At 37.3% G+C, this 18,450-nt stretch overlaps 1 protein-coding gene across 3 annotated transcripts in view; it reads left to right on the forward strand.

Annotated features, from left to right (window-relative positions):
• SMIM14 (small integral membrane protein 14) overlaps positions 1–18,450 on the forward strand; it is a 38,156-nt gene that overhangs the window by 15,471 nt on the left and 4,235 nt on the right. For all 3 annotated transcript variants that reach the window (XM_059844968.1, XM_059844969.1, XM_059844970.1), the window contains exon 3: positions 11,436–11,484. In XM_059844968.1, the coding sequence (XP_059700951.1) occupies positions 11,436–11,484 (49 nt within the window). The remainder of the gene's footprint in view (positions 1–11,435; positions 11,485–18,450) is intronic.

The raw sequence follows: 18,450 nt of genomic DNA on the forward strand, positions 1-18,450 counted from the left end.
CCAGAGCTGCATTTTGACAGCACTGTCACTGTTTCTCTTGAAATGTTTCTTTTATATGCTTTTTTTCAGTCTGCATAAAATCAAGGACATTACCCAGCAAAGTTTTTGTGGTCAAGATAGTTACACACATATGAAGTTGCACGTACTCATGTGGCAAGATAATGATGTCTAAATTTTTAAAACTGCTCTCTTAGAACTTCTGAAGTTGAGAACTCAGTGAGACTGAGTTTTGAGTTCTGTTTCTTGCCATGTCATTGATAGGTTGAGCAACTTTGAGCAAGTTATGTACATTGCTGTAGCTGTAACCTGTAAAATAGCTGTGTTTCTTTGTTTCTGTATTGAACAAAGTTCAATGTCTATTGAAAAATAATCTACAAAGTGCTTTTTTTTTTCTAAGTAAAAGTATATATACTTTTAAAATAACATTAACAATTATGAACTGTGAGCAATTAGGTGAATTTGATTACAACTCTATTTGGTAAATTCTTTTTAAGATTACAGTATACATCAACTTTGTTTGATGTACTCCCCTAATTGATTTTCATATATTTGTTTTTATCACATTGTCTTTCTTAGGGCCTAAATTAATATAATTTTAAGTTACTGAGTACATCGACTGTTCAAGGCAGTTAGTGTGAAGAAGATTCTCTCTAGGATCAGGCTCTTCTTCAAGAGGTTTCTTAACAGTATTTTGGAAAGGTGCTGCTGACACCTTTCTTAAGTATGGTTTTGCAGACAACTATTCTCTACAGAAGCCTAGGTGCAGAAAATTGAGGCTTCTGTAGAGAATAGTTGTCCTTTCTGTGGAGCTTTTACATCAGGCCTAGCCATCCTAGCTAATGCTTCCCAGTTAGAGGCACATATTTAAAATCTTCTATGTTCTTTCCCAAGAATGATTTTCTTTTTGTCCTCTACGTGATGTTTGTGCCACATCCCACAATTGATTCTGAACCTTGAGGCTTCTGAGCACTGGCTGAAGTCGTGAGAACTTCAGAACCAAGTTCAAAAGTTGGGAGGAAGAAAGAAGGGTGCATGTTTGCTGCCCCTTTTCCTCAGCCTTGTCAGATGCAAATCTAAACTAGGACAGTTCAGAACTTTCACCCCCTGAATTAAAAAATTCAGTATTTTTTAATGTTTTTGGTTTTTGCTAGAAGATACTGACAGGCAATTGCACTGGTCAGCCAGTTCTGTTTGTTGTGGCTGGAGGATTCTAGTTATGAACAATGTAAGTGAGCTGTGTCCAAAGCTAGAAGAAATGCCAGAAATGTGTGTGAGGTTTTGTTCCTGGGCTGCTCCAGGCAGTATGAGGTGGGTAAAAATGGATCATTTGGAAGAACACTAGTTCTTGTGTTATGAATGTGAACAGAGCACATAATAGGTGCATGCTCTTGGGCAGTCACCAAGAGCAGTCTGACAGTGTTCTGTGTAGTTGCAAGAACGGAGTTTATTGCTCAGTATCCACCTTCCAAAAAGATCGTACCAATTAGCACTTGGAACTGTGAGGAGTAAAGGGAAATTCCAGTTTTCATCTCTCTAAAAAGCAAAGCAGATGCTCCTAAATATTTATAAGACCAAATCACTAGCTAGGATAATTTAGCAGAATCTAGAAAAGTCTCAGAAGTCTCAGTCAGCAGCCAGACTGTCCTCAAATAACCTGTTGTATGATCTCAGCAGGAGACTTGCTAAGCCATTTTTGCCTCTGTAACTTTTATGCTTCAGTAAGAGTTTGCCTAAGCTGCTGTTTTGTCACTCAGTCTTACATGACATAAGCAAACAGAAGTTTTACTATTTGTGCTAAAAAGAACCTGTGCTGTGAACGTTGGTTCTCAAAATTGCTGAACCCCACAATTCTCAATGGAGACTGGGCACACACCACCTCTAAAATTTGGATCCTCGAAACCCTAACTTCAAAATCATTTTGATAAACAAAGCTAAGTGATTTGTTCAGAGTCTGGGTGAGAAAAAGATATCCAAACATGCTGTGTACCCAGAATGGTTCCCTATGTATATTTAATTGTTGATTCTTTTTAACCTAGGTAGGTATAAAACACACCAGAGTACGTTTGAATGGTGTTAAAGCTGGCAGTACTCGACGGGATTTTGGAGCAAATTGTATAACAGGGTGTTTGCAATTGTCTCCAGACTGAGCATTGTAAATGCAGAAGTTCAGGGATGAGATTTAAAAGAATCAAATTTAACAGAATTATAATGTAATTATAGGAGATTACCAAGTGTGAAAATGTTACTTTTAGGGTCTTTCAGTCCAGTAATGACATTGTGCAAAACCCCCATGACTGATTATAGATGCTTTAAATTTCTGTTTAAGTAAACTTATTTTTACAGACTAATTTGTTTATACCTATCTAAACCAACACTGATAAGAATTAAGGCTCCTGCTAATAAAGTAATTATAGTATATTCAGTTTTGACTATTATGTGTAGAGTTAGCTTACTCAGATACACAGGATTTGTTAGCATTAACTATACAGGAGAGTTGAATGACACTGCTATTCCAAAATCCAAAGGAGGTCAAGAAGTCTGCCCCTAGAACCTGAAGTTCTTGTTTTAATTTCCAATATGATAATTTTAACTTCTAGTTTAATTGGTATATTTACTTCAACACTCTTATAAAATGTATGTGGCATTCAGAGTTTAATTTGTGGTTGAATACATTGCTTTGGAGGTTTTATATAGCATGTAGTTTAAATCTCTATTTGAAATGCAGACTTCAGTTCTTCTCATAGTACAATTAATGCTTATATAATGAAGAAACAAAAGCTGTTGTCATTTAAACTCTTCCTGCTCTCTGTTGTTAGCAACACCACAGAAAATTACAAACAAGAAAGCTATTAAAAAGTCCACCTCTTAGTTATGTGGCTTGGTTATTTATCTGTCTTTTAGTTTCCTTGACTAAGCAGGGCTTTGTTTTGTTGGGTTTTTTCCTTCTTAATTCATAATACCGTGAAGGTTTTATAGTCAGTGAACTGTGTATCTCTAATATGCATAATATTTTAAAAGATATTTTGCTGCTTATTAGATTAACGCAGAGTTGTTCATATACAAAGTTCTTACAATGTTTATATACGTGCTTAAGTGGCATTGAATTATTTTATGTTGAATGTTCTATCTTTTTCCTGAAGTGAATTTTTCAGGGTTCTTGCTGTCAAAACTCACACATGTAAGTTTCTGTAGTATGGCCATTGTAACTAATAAGCAGATATTATGATCTCCAAAAATTCCTAGGAAACACTAAAAATCTAAAATTTTTGGCTGTGACTTCAAAAATATCATTTCTAGTATGTAATACCCATGGCACCATCTGTTATGATTTGGTAGTGTTGCATAATAACAATTTGGCTATTGTATGTTGGGTTCACTATTTACTCTCTGGATATAGCAGTTAATTGGGAACTTCCATAAGAGGAAGTAAGCAGAGAAGAAAAATATCACAAGATTTTCCATCCTCTGCAGATGCACAAGAATTGTCAAAAGACAATGACAGGTTTGTTAGCTTGCATGACTTTATCTCTGGTTCAGTCTCCTCCCCCTGCAAAACTTATTTTGACCACAGGAGCCAAAGTTCAAGAATTAGGACTAACAAATGACAGCAAGTTGTTTTATTGGGGAGAATCTGTCAGACAAGGGGATGGTTGTTTGAAAGAATCATGGTGAGGGACATTCTTTGTATCCAGAGGAAATGGTTCCTGTCTTAGTTTTGGCAAAAGACAGCAGATTGCTAGATGAGAATGATGTTGTATTTAAACCTTTTATTTCCCCTTTTTTCACTTACTTTGTATTACAAAAATCTGATTCCCTTATGTTACTCCTCCGGCTATTGATGCTCTCTGAGTAGGCGTGGCTGATCTTGGCCCAAGGGTCAGTTCAAGTTTGAAAACTGGACTGAAAACACAATTTATGTAGTGGTGAGGAATAATCCTACATAGAGCATCTTCCATAAGACTGAAACCTGCTTATGACTACTTAGAGTGGCCAGAAATGTCCAAGCAAGTAACACACATGACTTTGTGTCAAGTAAACATCCTTTTTCTGTCTCCTTCTGGTACAGTATTATTTGATTAACAAAAAGTGGCTTCAGATTTCTCTCATACTAGTTTTTACAAAAATGAGAGGTATGTTTTTTAACCCAAAATATTCCTAATTCTATAAGGTAAAATGACCCATTTTGATAAACTGCCAACAGTTCTGCTTACAAACCACTGTGAGGATTACAACCTTGTGTTTTGTCCTACAGTAGCTAATTGCAAAGTAATGGTCTTAACGTAACTTAGTTATGTTGCTATATCAAAACTTCAAGGGATACAGAGCAAATAATTATTTTAATCTCTCTTGTATTTTGATTTGTCAGTAGATTTTTATAGAAAAAGTTGCAAATTCTCAAACTATTTGAACATAATTGGTTCAAAAACTCTTTTGTCAGTTGAGTTTCCACATAATTCTCTTGACCAGGCCATTTTAGAGTCTTACATTTTCAAACTGGCATAGTCTGAGATAGTATCCAGCCACAAATCTTGGCTAAAGGAGACTTTGTGTAAACAGCACAAAATAAACACAGATGACTAAAATAGATATGTGCTGCAAATGGTTGAAAAGCTCTCAGGATGTTAGCACAGCTAAGCCCAACTTAAATATCAAAAGTGGCTTTCCCTACTGATGGGGACTTTTACTGAAAGCACACCAGAGCTATACCAAATACATTTTTATAATTTAAAATGTCCTTTAAATATGAAGGTGTACTGCCAATGCATGTCATAACCTAGAATCTAATTATACTTCAAACAGTGTAAATTGAGACTATTTTCTAAACATATTAGAAAAGAAAAAAGCTGTGAAAAGTGGTATCCATTTGAGTCTCTAAGGGGTTAGGAATCAGGACTTTCTGAACATGTCTGTCATTCTTTACATTTCCCATTCCTGAGCTTTGTAGTATGCTTGAAGGTGTGCCTTCTTAACCAATATATATTTGGGAAAAAAAAGGAAAAATCTCAGTCACTCCTCATGATCATCTCAAGGTATGCATAGTGTATTGCAAGCAGTGTAAAAATCATGGACTGTAAATTCTTTCAGCTTGATATTCCAGAAATAATTAATAGATCTAACCTGTACTGTGAATGGCTGTACTCTGATGACCAGAGATGTGTTATGGCCATCTCTTTCAAGGAAAAAGGAGAAAATTGTGCTTTTTCTCTCAGGCCTCATGTAATCAACACTTAGCGCAAGCTGTAGTTTGTATCCTTTGGAACTCTGAGTTCTAAGCCTTTTCCTCAGGGCTGTCTGTGTGGGAGTACACTTTTCTTTTGCTAATATGCATCATTTTGGAGAAGATACTCAACTGCTTGGTCAAAAATCCTATACGTATTTTGGTTTTACATTTTAGATGTAAGTTTTCAAATGTCCTCTGGGGAGATATGTATGTTGTTTGTGCACATTTTAAGATGCCTCTGTTTAATATTCTGGCTCGTGTTTTTGTTGTCTAGTATTTCACACAGTCAGAGATGCTGTGAGCTCCTTGTAATGGTCCTGATCATCACTGTTTCATCATCATTTCACTGCCATTCATTCTGCTTTGCATTCAGTAAAAGGAGGGTGTTGTTGATATCATAGGTCAGAAAAATTATCAAATTAAGTACCAGTAAGTCAGGCAATTGTGGGAAAGTGAAGGAAGTGTGTACAAAGAAGATCTATATGACAGCAAGGTGAAACAGCAATCCTAGAACAAATGAAAAAAATTAGGAGAAGAATGTGTTCATGTCCAGATCAGGGCTCCTGATTGTAGTGGTCCCTGGGACTTCTGATGTGTCTTTCTCCATAAAATGTCATCTCTTTCAATATGAAAATTAATGTTCTCCTCCTGTCATTACTGGGTCATGATTCTGGGTCTTAAAAGTTGGTTTGTAATCTAGGAATATTATTTTGAAATGTAGCAACCATCCTTCTCTCTCACTTGTAATTGGAGAGAAAATTACTTGCCACCTCACAGGACCAGGCTCTATATTTTTATTTCATACTGTTATTCTGTCCTTGTATGAACGATAATTTATTCAAATTCTGCATCAACTCATAGAAAATGAAGAAGTGGGGAATGTAGTGTTCACTTTTTCCTTGTTTGTTCCTCTAAGAGAAGCTAGTATAGTTTAAGAGACAATTAAATTCCATTCATATGCCATTCTTTTCCTCTTATTTCTCTTTGCCAGCTTGTAGCAGACTAATGCATGTAGGTGTCATTTTTTGCATCTTTAAATTTGAACTCTTATAGATAATGCTGCAATTCAATTTGCAGCCTGGCTTGTATTCAGGGCTGGCATATCCTACCATAGCAATTTATTTATCATGTTGTTTACTAGATCATTTATGTAGTTTGGAGAGAACAGACGTGGCTGCCAACAAAGCTTTAACAATGATTTCATTACCAAGAAGCATGAGATTGCAATCAGGAGTATGCCATTGTGTTCTCATCTTCTGGCATTGTTGGAGAGCAAAAGCAGAGCTTCCAGCTGGTCTAAATAGCAAAAAAGTATTTTCACAAGGGATGATACTTTGCCCTCATTATCATGTAAAATTTTCTATCAACAGTCTTTACAATTCCATTTTAAATTTACTTGTATTCATGGAATAAGTGACCGTATCAATTTAGTTATTTGCATTCCTACTTAACTATTCTTTTCATTCCCACCATTATCTATTTTTGCTCTCTTATATTTGTACCTGTTCCATCTATTTCTGTCACACATTTCTCTGGGCTTTCATCCATCAGCATTTCTTGTATGGAGATGACAGACCTGTCATCTTTCCCTGACCTGTCTCATGAACTTATTAATTTTTCATTTCTGTCTTTTTTGAGGACTTATTTCTGCTTTGAGTGGACTCAAAAGTTATTCTAAAATATAGTTATTTTATCCCTACATAAATAGAATACTAATAATATACTTTCCTCTCATCTCCCATTCACACTAGACTGCATTGATGGTTGCACTTTGTTTCTGCCGTGAGTCCTCTTGCTCTTGTTTCATTACCTCTTTAGTACACCATTTCTGAAGTTGAAATTGCTTTTGGACAGGGATTGTGCTGCTATTTCTCCTGATAAACTAGTGAGCTCTCTGATCATTGGTATCTTCCTCATATTTGTATGCTCTGTCCTTTTTTTCTTTAACTCTTAAATATTACATTTAACTCTCAAGAAAAAGAGTTCCCACTGGATAGAAACCCTCAATCTCTTTTCAGGTATATGCTATTGACTTTAATTAAAAAAAAAAAATTGTCTGAGCAGAGATTGCAGGATCAGTCCCAGAGATTGTGAGACTGTTGAACTCTGGCATAGCAAACTCTGAAAATTCACCTGAAGAGTTTCACTAAACTCCTCTGAAGAGGAAGCAGAGGAATTGAAGCAAGAACTATTTACTATATAGGTAGACAAAGTGTGCATTTCGTTCTCTGTAGCCGGTATCTGTGATGAGCAATGCAAAGCAGCGTAACTTCTTTCAAGGAAGACTGAAATTGTCATAGTGGCTGAGGTCCCTGTGGTGGAAAAAAAAAGTTCTCTGTTTAGCTAGATGAAGCTGTTTTAACTGGGCTTACTATTTCACTTGGACTTCAGGGATTTTGTGGAGCAGCTAAAATGCAGTGAAAGTTCACACCCTGTTTTCACCACACAGTGGCATGTTTGTGTGCACTTGAAAAAAAAACCAAAGCAAACTTCATTTAATATGGTGACTTCCCAAAAGAGTTTTCAGAGGCCAACAGCAATCCCTTTACTGTGGCTGTTCACATTTTGTCCACATCTGGGGATTGTAAAAAGTGGAGGCTCTCATTACTAAATGCTGTGCAGACTCCTGCCATAACATGGCATCTGCTGAAAGAGGAGCAGCAAGACACAGGTTTCAGGTGTGCTTGTTGGGTGGATGCTGTTGATCCACAAGATGGCATGTTAAAACTGTCCTTCTCTCAAAGGAGCAGGATCTAAACACTCTTGTATTAGGGTGAACTGGAGCTAAAAGCTGTATATTTTGGAGAAGGAAAACAGAGGAGCAGTTTCAAAGTGGAGCTAGGAGCCGTTTGAAATATATCCTTTTTGTTTTTGCAATGCAAAATTTGAGTGTCATGGGGAATGAGTGAGGAAGAGCCCTTTTCTCTTACCACTGGTAGTAACTTGGTTTCTTCTTTTTTCTTGGTATTGTGTTGAGTTAGATTCACAATATGTGTACTGATTTGCTGTGATTCTGCCACTGCTGCCTCTTCCAGGAACTTATCAGGGGTTTCATAGAAACCAAATATTCCTATTGACAAGAGTTCTTGTGGTTTGGGGATTATTAGTTTAAATTACTTTAACTTAGGCAATTCAAGACTTTTAATATACTTAGAGGAAATGAAAGTTCACAGTTGTATTTTAAATAATATACATTTGTAATTAATATTTTTACTTTAATTTTCCAAGTGTGTACTGTACTAAAACTGTACATTTTTTATTCTTTTTAGCTCTCTTCTAGCTTTCATGCTATTTACAATTTGTGTTTACTTCATTTTGGACAGTAAAAAACAAAGTAATTCATTGTTATGCTCATGTGCACAAAGCCATTTATTATATTTGAATGGCAAACTGCACAGACAATGTTAAAATTCAGATATAATCCTTTTTATTAATAGTATAAATATTTTGTTTTATAACATTTTCACTCTCTTTTTTTGTTGAATATGCCCTTATGTTTCACTTGCCTAATTTTTGTGTTCTTCTTAAGGGACTATTTTAGAATATATGGAAAAAGATGAAAAGACTGTTGCTGACTTTAGTAGATGTTAGATCAGACAGTCAGCTATTAATCTTTCACTAAATTCACACTTTTCAGCCACACAAGGGTCTCTGAAGTATTAATAAAATCAAAATCATTGTTAATAATATTGTTTTTAAGTATCTAGGAGCTAATGTATTTGAAGAATTACTTCTCTGTTCAATTTGTTCTCGTCAGCTCTGTAGTGTTCCCAGTCTGAAAAACATTGAGTGTATTTGAAGTCTTTTTGAGGGCTTTGTTGAGAACAGGTGAAGTCTGGTTCAGCTTTTTACCATTATTCCACAAACTTTCATCCAAAGTTCCCTTCCACATCAGATTAGAAAAATCTTAATACAAAGGACTGTTTATTTCCAGTGCCTGATAATTGCTCTGTTTTCAATTGCCTTGCTACTGAAATGTTGCACATTGAGTTTTTCCCAACAGTTGCTGTGTTCCTTAAAGGGTGTCCTTGTCAAAAGAGAGCTAATTGGGAGAAGGAACATCCTTCTTTCAGCGAAAGGCATTACCTTTCCCAGCCATTCAATTTACATAAGCATTTTATACGTGTGCCAGAATAGTTTCTTGTCTTTTGACTAAATGAGTGACCACAAGGAATCAGATTCATATTGGGTTACACAGTAAGGGGCTTGTTGACCTGAGTGAATTAAGAAAAACCTCTTTTTACTGCTGCCTGTTTTTCATGATCTGCTGTGTTTCATCCCACAGTGACAATATGCAGCCTCTCGCTGAGCTGTTAAAAACAGATTTGTTACAGATGGCTCAGAGAGCCATCCTAGAGCTTTAAAAAAGTTGGACAGAGTGTGACACTTAGAATGGGAGGTAACTGATGCTGTGGCTAGAACACCCTCAGGCAGTGTTCTGTATCTAGGAAAACTAGATAAACTGTATGAGGACTTGCCATAGTGGGGACAGAGGGGGATAACGAGATGCTTGTACAATGTTTCTGATCATGTATCTGTTATCCATTTTAATTCTGGTCATCCTTCTGTGTTGAATATCTGTAAACAGTGTTTTAAGTAGGGATTATAAATTAAACCCCTCTCAGAATTAAACTCTTATACAAACAGAAGATAATTATGTTGCTGAGCTCTTTAAAATATGTGTATAGAAATATCCAATTTTCCCAGTTCAGTAATCTTTCAAATATTTCAAATGGGTACTATTGCTAATTGTAAATTACTTCCAAAGCTTTAAAATAAAATGAGCTTTTATATTAGAACGGCAGGAAATATGCATAGTTTGATAGATCTTTTCCTTTAGTAAGAAAGAGAAGTATTCTGCCTGAATTTCCCTCAATGCTGTTTTTAACTATAGAAATAGCTGAAAGGTTAAATCCAGCCTTCCAAATTCCTTCCTAAGATACTTCTTTGTAGTCTCAGTAAATTTGCTAGTCGATCTTAATATATTAATGAAAGAATTAATGTGATCAATCTCCAGTTACTTTGTTTCCTTTTTCAAATTGTCAGTCATTGACAATCTTTATGATAAAAGCAGGAGCTTATGCTTTCTTAGATGTCTTCCTTTTTCAGTTCTTCATCTGTTTCCTTGATGTGTTTTGCATAATATTACTACATACATTAAATCAGTTATGCCAATGCAAGAGGAAATGGGTTTTGTGGAAATAATTCATGTATTTCTTACATAAAGAGCACCATCTTTTTGTCTCTTTTTAACATTTGTATATTTACACTGGTAATAAACAGATTAGCCTGTTGTGACAAAAAGTGTTGGGATTAGTGACACAGCTGTATCATAAAACCTGTGAAAAATCAAATGTCATTTCTAACCAAGGCAGTGTAACAATTCCGTACTTTTAAAAACTTTTACTAATAATCTATGTAGTTTACCTAAGCAGAGTATAGAATCTATTTCCATAGTGCTGCACATTAAATCCCATCCATTTAACATCTCTGATCCGAATAAAGAGTGTGATATTTGTCTTCCTTTTTTGGCTCTGTCATCTGTAAAATAGCTCTACTGATTTGCAGGTTAGCCAGTGTTGACTTTTCTTGCAGTAGGCAAGCTTACCTAGTCTGTAAATCAAATAGTCATTAAAGTCACTAAAAATGTTTTAAATTTTGCCTGTCAGTAAAGAGAAAAACCAGTAAAATACATATTAAAACCTGCTTTAAAAAAAAAAAGGTCGGGGTGGGTGGGAATAGTAAGTACTAAGTTTAAATGTGAAATATTAATTCAGCTTCTTTGTGCATAACCATTATCACATTATCACAGTCTGATCATTTATTGTGACGTAATCACAGATTATTCAAATGTTATTTGATCTAAATAATAGTAAGAACAGATATTTTTGGGATTTATAATGAGCAGGTGTAGAGAGTATGTCTGTATATAATAGCTCCTATATCACTACAGATTTCCTTGAATTTTGAAAGGTAGTCAATGGCTGAATTGGAAGCAATCACACTGTAATCAGGTGATTTAAATGTAGTATGTAAATAGTGTTCAGAAACTATCTCCATACCTGGGATTCTTCACAAACCATAAGCCAAGTGTGATCCAGTAAAGGATCAGTTATTCTTGACTTTACTCTGACAATATATTAAATCCTGATTTCAGTAAAAGTTGACCAAGACTTATTGTTAAGTGTCATGCTTTTCTTTTTCTCTGTTTCAGCTGAGACAATCCCAGTCGTACTGCACAGACACAGAATGCCTTCAGGAATGTGAGTAATTGTTTATATCAGGCTCAGGGAAGTCAAATGAACAGCAGTAATTAAAACACAGTCTGACTGTACTTTAAAATGCAGTGGTTGATTTAATGTTATAGGAACATATTACAATAAATCAAATACTACAGTAATAAAAATGATATGCTGGGGAGGTAATTTCTGAGAACCTGTGATGAACATTTGTACATTAGAAGCAGCATTAATGAGAATCCTGGAAGTATCAATAAACCAGCATAACCATCAATCAGGCCCCAAGCATTACTGAATCTTATTTTTAGCCTCCAAATAGGATGATTTGGGGAATGAGAGGGGAAAATTGGCCAAGTGCTTTATTTGTCCTCCTTGGATTCAGAGCAGCCTAACCAATGAAGACTAGATACTGAGCACAGACACACACACACGTGTTTACAGCTGGGGCTGGGTGATGAACTGTCAGTACTGTGACCCCCCTACTCCACTGTGAGGAGGAGGAGGCTCTGACTCATAAGCTGACATCCACCATGTCTGCATCTCTGTTGATTTGGCGCCTGTGTAGTTAATGGAGCAGAGGACTGATGTGAACACTTCCTTGGAGTTTGCTGTGAAATGCATCAAAAAACCTCTCCCTAACAGTGAATGGTACTAGGTCAGCCAAACATTACCAGAATTGACAATGAAGCATAGCTGTGTGGAGGTTTTGCAGTAATGTAAGCATGCCCTAAGGCATTGAGACCCTCCCAGAGACACTTTCCGTGAGCTAGAGGGAATGCTGTCAAATGTTTGTAAATAAAAGTGAAGTGGGTCTGTTTTTCCTATATCACTTTTCCAGTTGAGTGTGTGAACTCACTCAGCTTGCATCAGGACTGCTGTAATGCCTTGAGGGAGCAGCAAGCACCTGAGCAGTGTTCTTGTAAGCAAGAGCTGCTGGTGCCTGTATCTTTTATAGGTCTAGGGACCAGTGCAGGCAAGGTTTCCAGCATCTTGGAGGGAGTGCATGGCTTCATTGACCCTCATGTTCCTCCCTCCTCACTCCCCTGTAAAACCTGTTTAGAGATGGCCATGCAGCTCAGACTTGCACTGGGCTCTGCCAGTGTGAAACAATCCCAGATTCAGTGCCAAGCTGGGCTGAAGGGGGAAAACGGAGCTGTCCCACATAACCCCGAGGAAAAGATGGTGCGGTGCACATGTGCTGTACAGTGCTGCTGGCTTACTCTTTCTCTGTGGACTTTGTTAAGTTTCACTGTCTGTGTCTGCCATCCACTGTCTGTGTCTTCCAAATGCACCTGTCCAAGGGCAGACTTTTTAGTCTCCCACACCTTAGACTTCTATGTAGTTTTTTTAATCACAGGCATGTAGGAGAGGGAAAGAGGCAGATGATGGGAGACAGAGTATTTTCTATATTAGGAGGCACAGACAAGGTGTGGAGCTTTCTGAGCTTTTGTCCACGGTCAAAACCAAGCAATGGTAGGTCATTCTCACTCATGACTTGGGAGTCTTGGATCATTAGTATTTATGAAGCTTTTAAGGACTGTATAAATGAGTAACTTCTGATATGTGTGGCCACAAAGCCTGTGGGATAGCTTTAATGTTACCAAGCTATAGTACAGTGGAGATTTGAATGGTTTGCAACAAATTGCTTTCCATTCTGAGATTCTTGCAATAACTGTGCAGATGCAAGCAATTTGGCAGCAATTGTTCCAAACCAGTGGTTTGTTTCAAAAACCAAAGCAAAAATTACAGAGTAAATCTTTTCCTATGTTATTATATTGCTTAAATTTAGTTCTAGCAAAGGTATTTTTCTGCTGATGCACTGACACAGCCTGCATATTTGTCATATTGTTCTGTGATGCTTTTGTGATGCTGTGCTTGTGGCAATCTGTAAGATCCTGAGAGTCAAAGGCAAAAATAAACAGATTGAGCCTGGAGGAGCTTCTACAGAGGTTTTCAGAAACATATTAAAATAACTCTGGGCCAGTCTTCTGTCCATTGCTTCATCCTGTTTTTATGAGCTATAAAGTGATGAGCTTACTTCTGAGGTGGGTCTCCTCTTCCCTAGGTCCCACAGCTCCACTTCCTGGAACTTGTTGCCTTTGATTCCTCGTTTCAGAATCTTGCTATGAACAAGTTTGTTTCACTCTCACCAACTCGCTCATTCCCAGAATTTGGTCTTCCTTCTGGAAGCACAGCTGGGAGTGTTGTCATACACAGATTCTTAAGTTGCAAGGTTGTGGAATAACTGATGAGATTTATGTGGTTTTGTTTTGGGAGACGTCAGGGCCGGGGTTCAGCCAATGTCACAGCAGCATCATGTGTTGTGCTGCTGCTACCAGCTGGAAATTTTCAGAAACACCCTCTGTTGATTCTTCTGAGCATGCTTTGTTTTTCCAACCCTTGATTTAGGTTCTTTTTTTTGTTTGTTTTTTTAGAGCCATATCAAAACAGTAGTACCAGGTTTCCCTCATTCCCTTTTTTGTGTTATTATCTATAAATTCTTACTTGCATTTGTTGGCACCATTATGTCATAGTGACTCCCCTGCAGAGTTTCCTGCCAGGGTCAGGACCAGTGCTTTTGGATTTAGGTATAGGAAGATATGAGCACCACTTCAACAAGCATTTGGGCCCTCTGCTCGATGGCTGTTCATCTGCTGGTTCTCCATCAGAGTGTCGGCTGTGCATTAAAGCATGTGTCAGAGTCTGATGACTGTTCCCTCAATTTCAATGGGTGCCTTGCAGAAAAGAAAAGGCTGTAAGTTTTGAAGAGGCAGCACATTTAATATTCTGTTGGCATTGTTAATGCTCAGCAAATCAGAAGATCTTAGAGTTTCCCTTGAAATGAGGAATAAGAGCGGTAATTCCTTTCTGAATTCTGTCTAAAGCAAGTGGAGCATGGCACTTCTCTGACGTGTGGCAGTTGCAACATCAGCGATTCATCCAGCCTAGGGAGGATCCCAGCTGGGACTGATCTGCTCTGATGGCTCATGGCCCTTCACAGTCAGCCTTCCCTGTCAAAGGAAATGAGGGGCTACTGCCGGAGTTTTTCCTGTTCTAGCAATTCCCAGACGTTGACACCTCAATTTACCACATTCATATTTCCAGCACTATTCTCAGTGCTCTGCTACGTTGTAATGTGGTCAGAGATGACTGTCTCAAACGTTGTCTACTCTACTTCCAAATTTTTATGCTATTTCAAATGAATACGTATATGTGATTCATCTTGATTTGTATTCATCTAGGGCAGTCACAGCAGCCTAACCTAACAGCTTGAAATGTCTGCCAACTCTTCCCTCCCTTTTCTGGGAATTCCCTTCTCTCTTCCTCTGCTGCTCAAGTCCATCTTGGCTTTCTTTGGGTTCCTTATCCCTGCCTTTGAAAGTGTCAGCTTGCAGGCATTATCTCCTGAAGGTCCCATGGGCTCTTTGTCTTCCCTGATGATTAATTTCTAAATACCTCTCTTCATACAGTTTTATGCCTTTCCTTCACATAAGAAGCAAGGCTTAAAGCACCATGAAAAGAAGACATAAGTCAGAGACCATGCTTTTGCCTTCCTGCATGCAGATGTTTAACAGCTTTTACCAGGGTCAATCTGTTTGTACTCCAAAAGAAGATATTTCTACCATGAGAGGGCAGACAAAAAGCACCACATGGAATACACTTTTACAGTAAAACAAATGAAATTTCTCCTTTCTTTAGAGTGCAGCCTCACTCTGAAGGAAAAACTGCATTTTAAGAGCACTAAGGTCATGTAAGGGTGTTTTACATGGGCACTTAGTAGTTTTAATATTGTATTCTTGAGATTTCTGTTGCATAATCAGGAATTGGTTGACCTTTAATCATTAAAAACTCTCATAATTTTAATAGCTTTTACTGCCTTCTAGAACCTCAAATGAATCTGCAAACATCTGTCACAAAGGATTTTTTTTTCTACTTCCCGTTTCTTTCTGGGAGAAGACTAGTTTGTGTGGCCTAGTCTCTACTTCTGTAGGAAAAAGCAAGTCCAAAAACTGTATCTTGTACATGGAGCCACAGATAGGGTTCACCATAGTCACTAACTCCCATGGGAGTTAATCCCACAATCTCAGACCAGCTCCTCATAAAGCTTTTTCCTGCAGAGAGATAATTCAGCCATGCTGTAAAAGAGAAAAAAAAAAGAAGAAAAAAAAATCCACAGGGCCAGAACTGCTCACAGGCATCATTCAGAAGTGTGAGGATATATATGTATGCCAAACCCAGGGGACCAAATACTCTGAAAATAAAGACGTTGGGCTGGGTTCAGTGTTGCATGGAAAGGTAGGTTAGAGACTGTGTGTCATGTCTCTCAGTGACATGGGAATATGTGCTGTTAAATTCTGTACTAGTTGGTGTGTCTGGAACAATGGAGATTAATAACCAGATCCATCCATCAAAATGGGTGGTGAAAGGAAACATTCATCTCAGACCAGGACAATCTTCTATCCATCTGAAAATATTAGAAAATACCATTCACAGGTGCTCTTAGAGGATAACCTTTATTCTTCAAGGAATCAAAACATCACTTCTAAATTACTTGCAAAAAATATCAGTTACAGATAAAGGAACTGTGACTGTGAAATCTTAAAAAGAAGATTTTTTTTTTCCTGCCCATCACCATATATTCCATCCTGCTTGGTTTCACCTTCACTCAACTGTTCTTTTATCCATAAGCTGGTTTTATCTGATTATTTTGTGATCTCAGGGATGGAGGTCTTTGTAGCAAGATTGTTGTCTCCTACATATAACTGCTTCCAGTAGCTGAAATAGCTTCCTGTCTGTTCTCTTGATTTGTGATGCAAAGCTTTGAAAAGTGGATTCAACCCCAACTATGTGAAATTTTGCTTATCCTCTTCCCTGTAAGAGATTAAAGTAACATATTCTGAAATATCTCACATCCTCATTAAAGCACACAGTCATTTGTGAGAGATGTGGGTTTAACAGTTCCTTGGAAAGTGTAAACATTGTTGTGTCTGTTTTAGTGTCTGGCATGCCTTGAGTAGGTAGTACAGGGCCAGTTAGATCAGCTATTGTCTTGCTTAACTTAGTTCAGAACATGTTTCAGCACGTTTGGTTCCATCTGAACTGTATTGCAGCACAGGCTGGAAAAAACTGTGACTTGCAATGAACGCCTGTGGTTTCCCTCTGTGGTCCCCTCTGCTCCCTTCTCTGACCTGTAGCAGGGCCTGATCTGGCATCATTTGCTTACCCCAACTTTTGGTTAACCACCACAGACCCTAAGTGCACCAATGTTCAGCCAAAATTCCAGAAGGCAGTTGGACTAATCCATTTCTCTGCATTGTATGGGGAATCCTAACAAGTCATCTGAATTTTCAGTCTTCTACCAGAAATACTTGCCAAAGCAGGTACCTAAGGCCTTCTTACTTGTTGCTGCAGGTAGTCTCAGAGTGGCTATTAATGTTGTCTGGAAGGCCCAAAATAAAGCATTTTTTCTTTTCATGCCAAATTATATGCTAGTCTCCTGGACTGCATATATAAAGATTTTCCAAAATTTAAAATATTGATATATGCTGCTGATAATAATAATAACATTTTGGTCAACAAAACTGAAGGTCTAAACTCTTACCTTCACAATTCCATATGCTTTCAAAATCAATTGTGTAAGAGTGTAGTAAATTAAAGGCCGTAGCTTTCTTATTTATATTCTGTGCACTATGCCATCTCCTCCATATACAAAGCCCTTTATTCAATCAGATTTTCAAAAGAATTCTCACTTGTAATTGCATATAATTCTAATAATAAAATTCCTCTACATTAGCAACATCTTGAGTTTTGAAATGTGTATATTTTGGACATTTAAAAGGCAAAAGCAGTTTCATTTGCTCATATTTGCTCATAATGGTGGTGTTTGTGCTGTGAAAAGGATGAACTTCTATAATGCATGGGTTTTTTTCTTCTTTGACATTTTTGAGTGCATGTGATGTGAGTAAAGAACATCAGTCCAACAGCCCCAGCTCATGAAGCCTTATTCCCAGAGCAGCAGTGTGGAGAATGACATAGCTGTAAGCTTCCCTGCAGGGCCCCTCTGCTGTGTTATGAACAAACCCTTTCCATGGAAGAGCCTCTGTTAGCAATGCTACCCAGGATGACAGTTATGAGGGTGATTCTGTGGTATCATCATTAACCTTCAAGGAAATTATTCCAGCAGGGTATAAGTTATCAAGTAAACGTTAAATAAGAACAATCCAACCAATACTGAATCCAGACTTGACTCCATAATCAGGTGATCCACATAAGACAACTTGAAAATATGACAGATACAAGTATCTCTATGGAGTGTTCTGGATGTTAAAATGTTCATCTAGAGTAATCAAATAGAATAGCTCTTCTCTTTCTGAAGGTTATTCATTATAGCTTTGAATTAATTGCTCAGTATCGGTTGATCATCTAGATCATTAATGAAGATGTTAGGCCTTCAGATACTATAATAAATTGATTAATGTGAGTACCATAGGTAATTATCTATACATGGGTTTACACTTCAGCTGACAAGATTAGTTACTATTTGATTACTTGAAGTTATGTTTTAGAGGAGAAAAGTTGTTTTAAAATGTGCAGGTATTTGCAAGAGGTTCTTGATCTAAACAGATCAACCAGCCATTTCCAGCCTGAAGGTATTTACTTAAATTTATTTCCATGTGTTGATGTTTCAGGTATTCTGAATAGAAATTTGGTGTAAAATTTTTATATTGTGTTCCTGGGCTTCACTTTGGAATGTATCTCGGCAGCATTTTTTCACCTCCTGCCAGATACATTACTAGCAGAAATACCACATGACCTGGATGATCAGTCATGGAGATCTGGCATATTGACACTGAAACATCATCACACGAAATCTCAGTAAATAACTTAAGAGTAGATTCAAGAAATTGATTACCATTAATTTGCTCCTTTCTTGCTGAAAATTAGCATGTTCTCTGTGTGGGGCCTAACAATGGAGCCTAACCTTTCATC

Source organism: Haemorhous mexicanus, chromosome 4, assembly GCF_027477595.1.
Source record: "Haemorhous mexicanus isolate bHaeMex1 chromosome 4, bHaeMex1.pri, whole genome shotgun sequence".
Lineage (NCBI taxonomy): Eukaryota > Metazoa > Chordata > Aves > Passeriformes > Fringillidae > Haemorhous > Haemorhous mexicanus.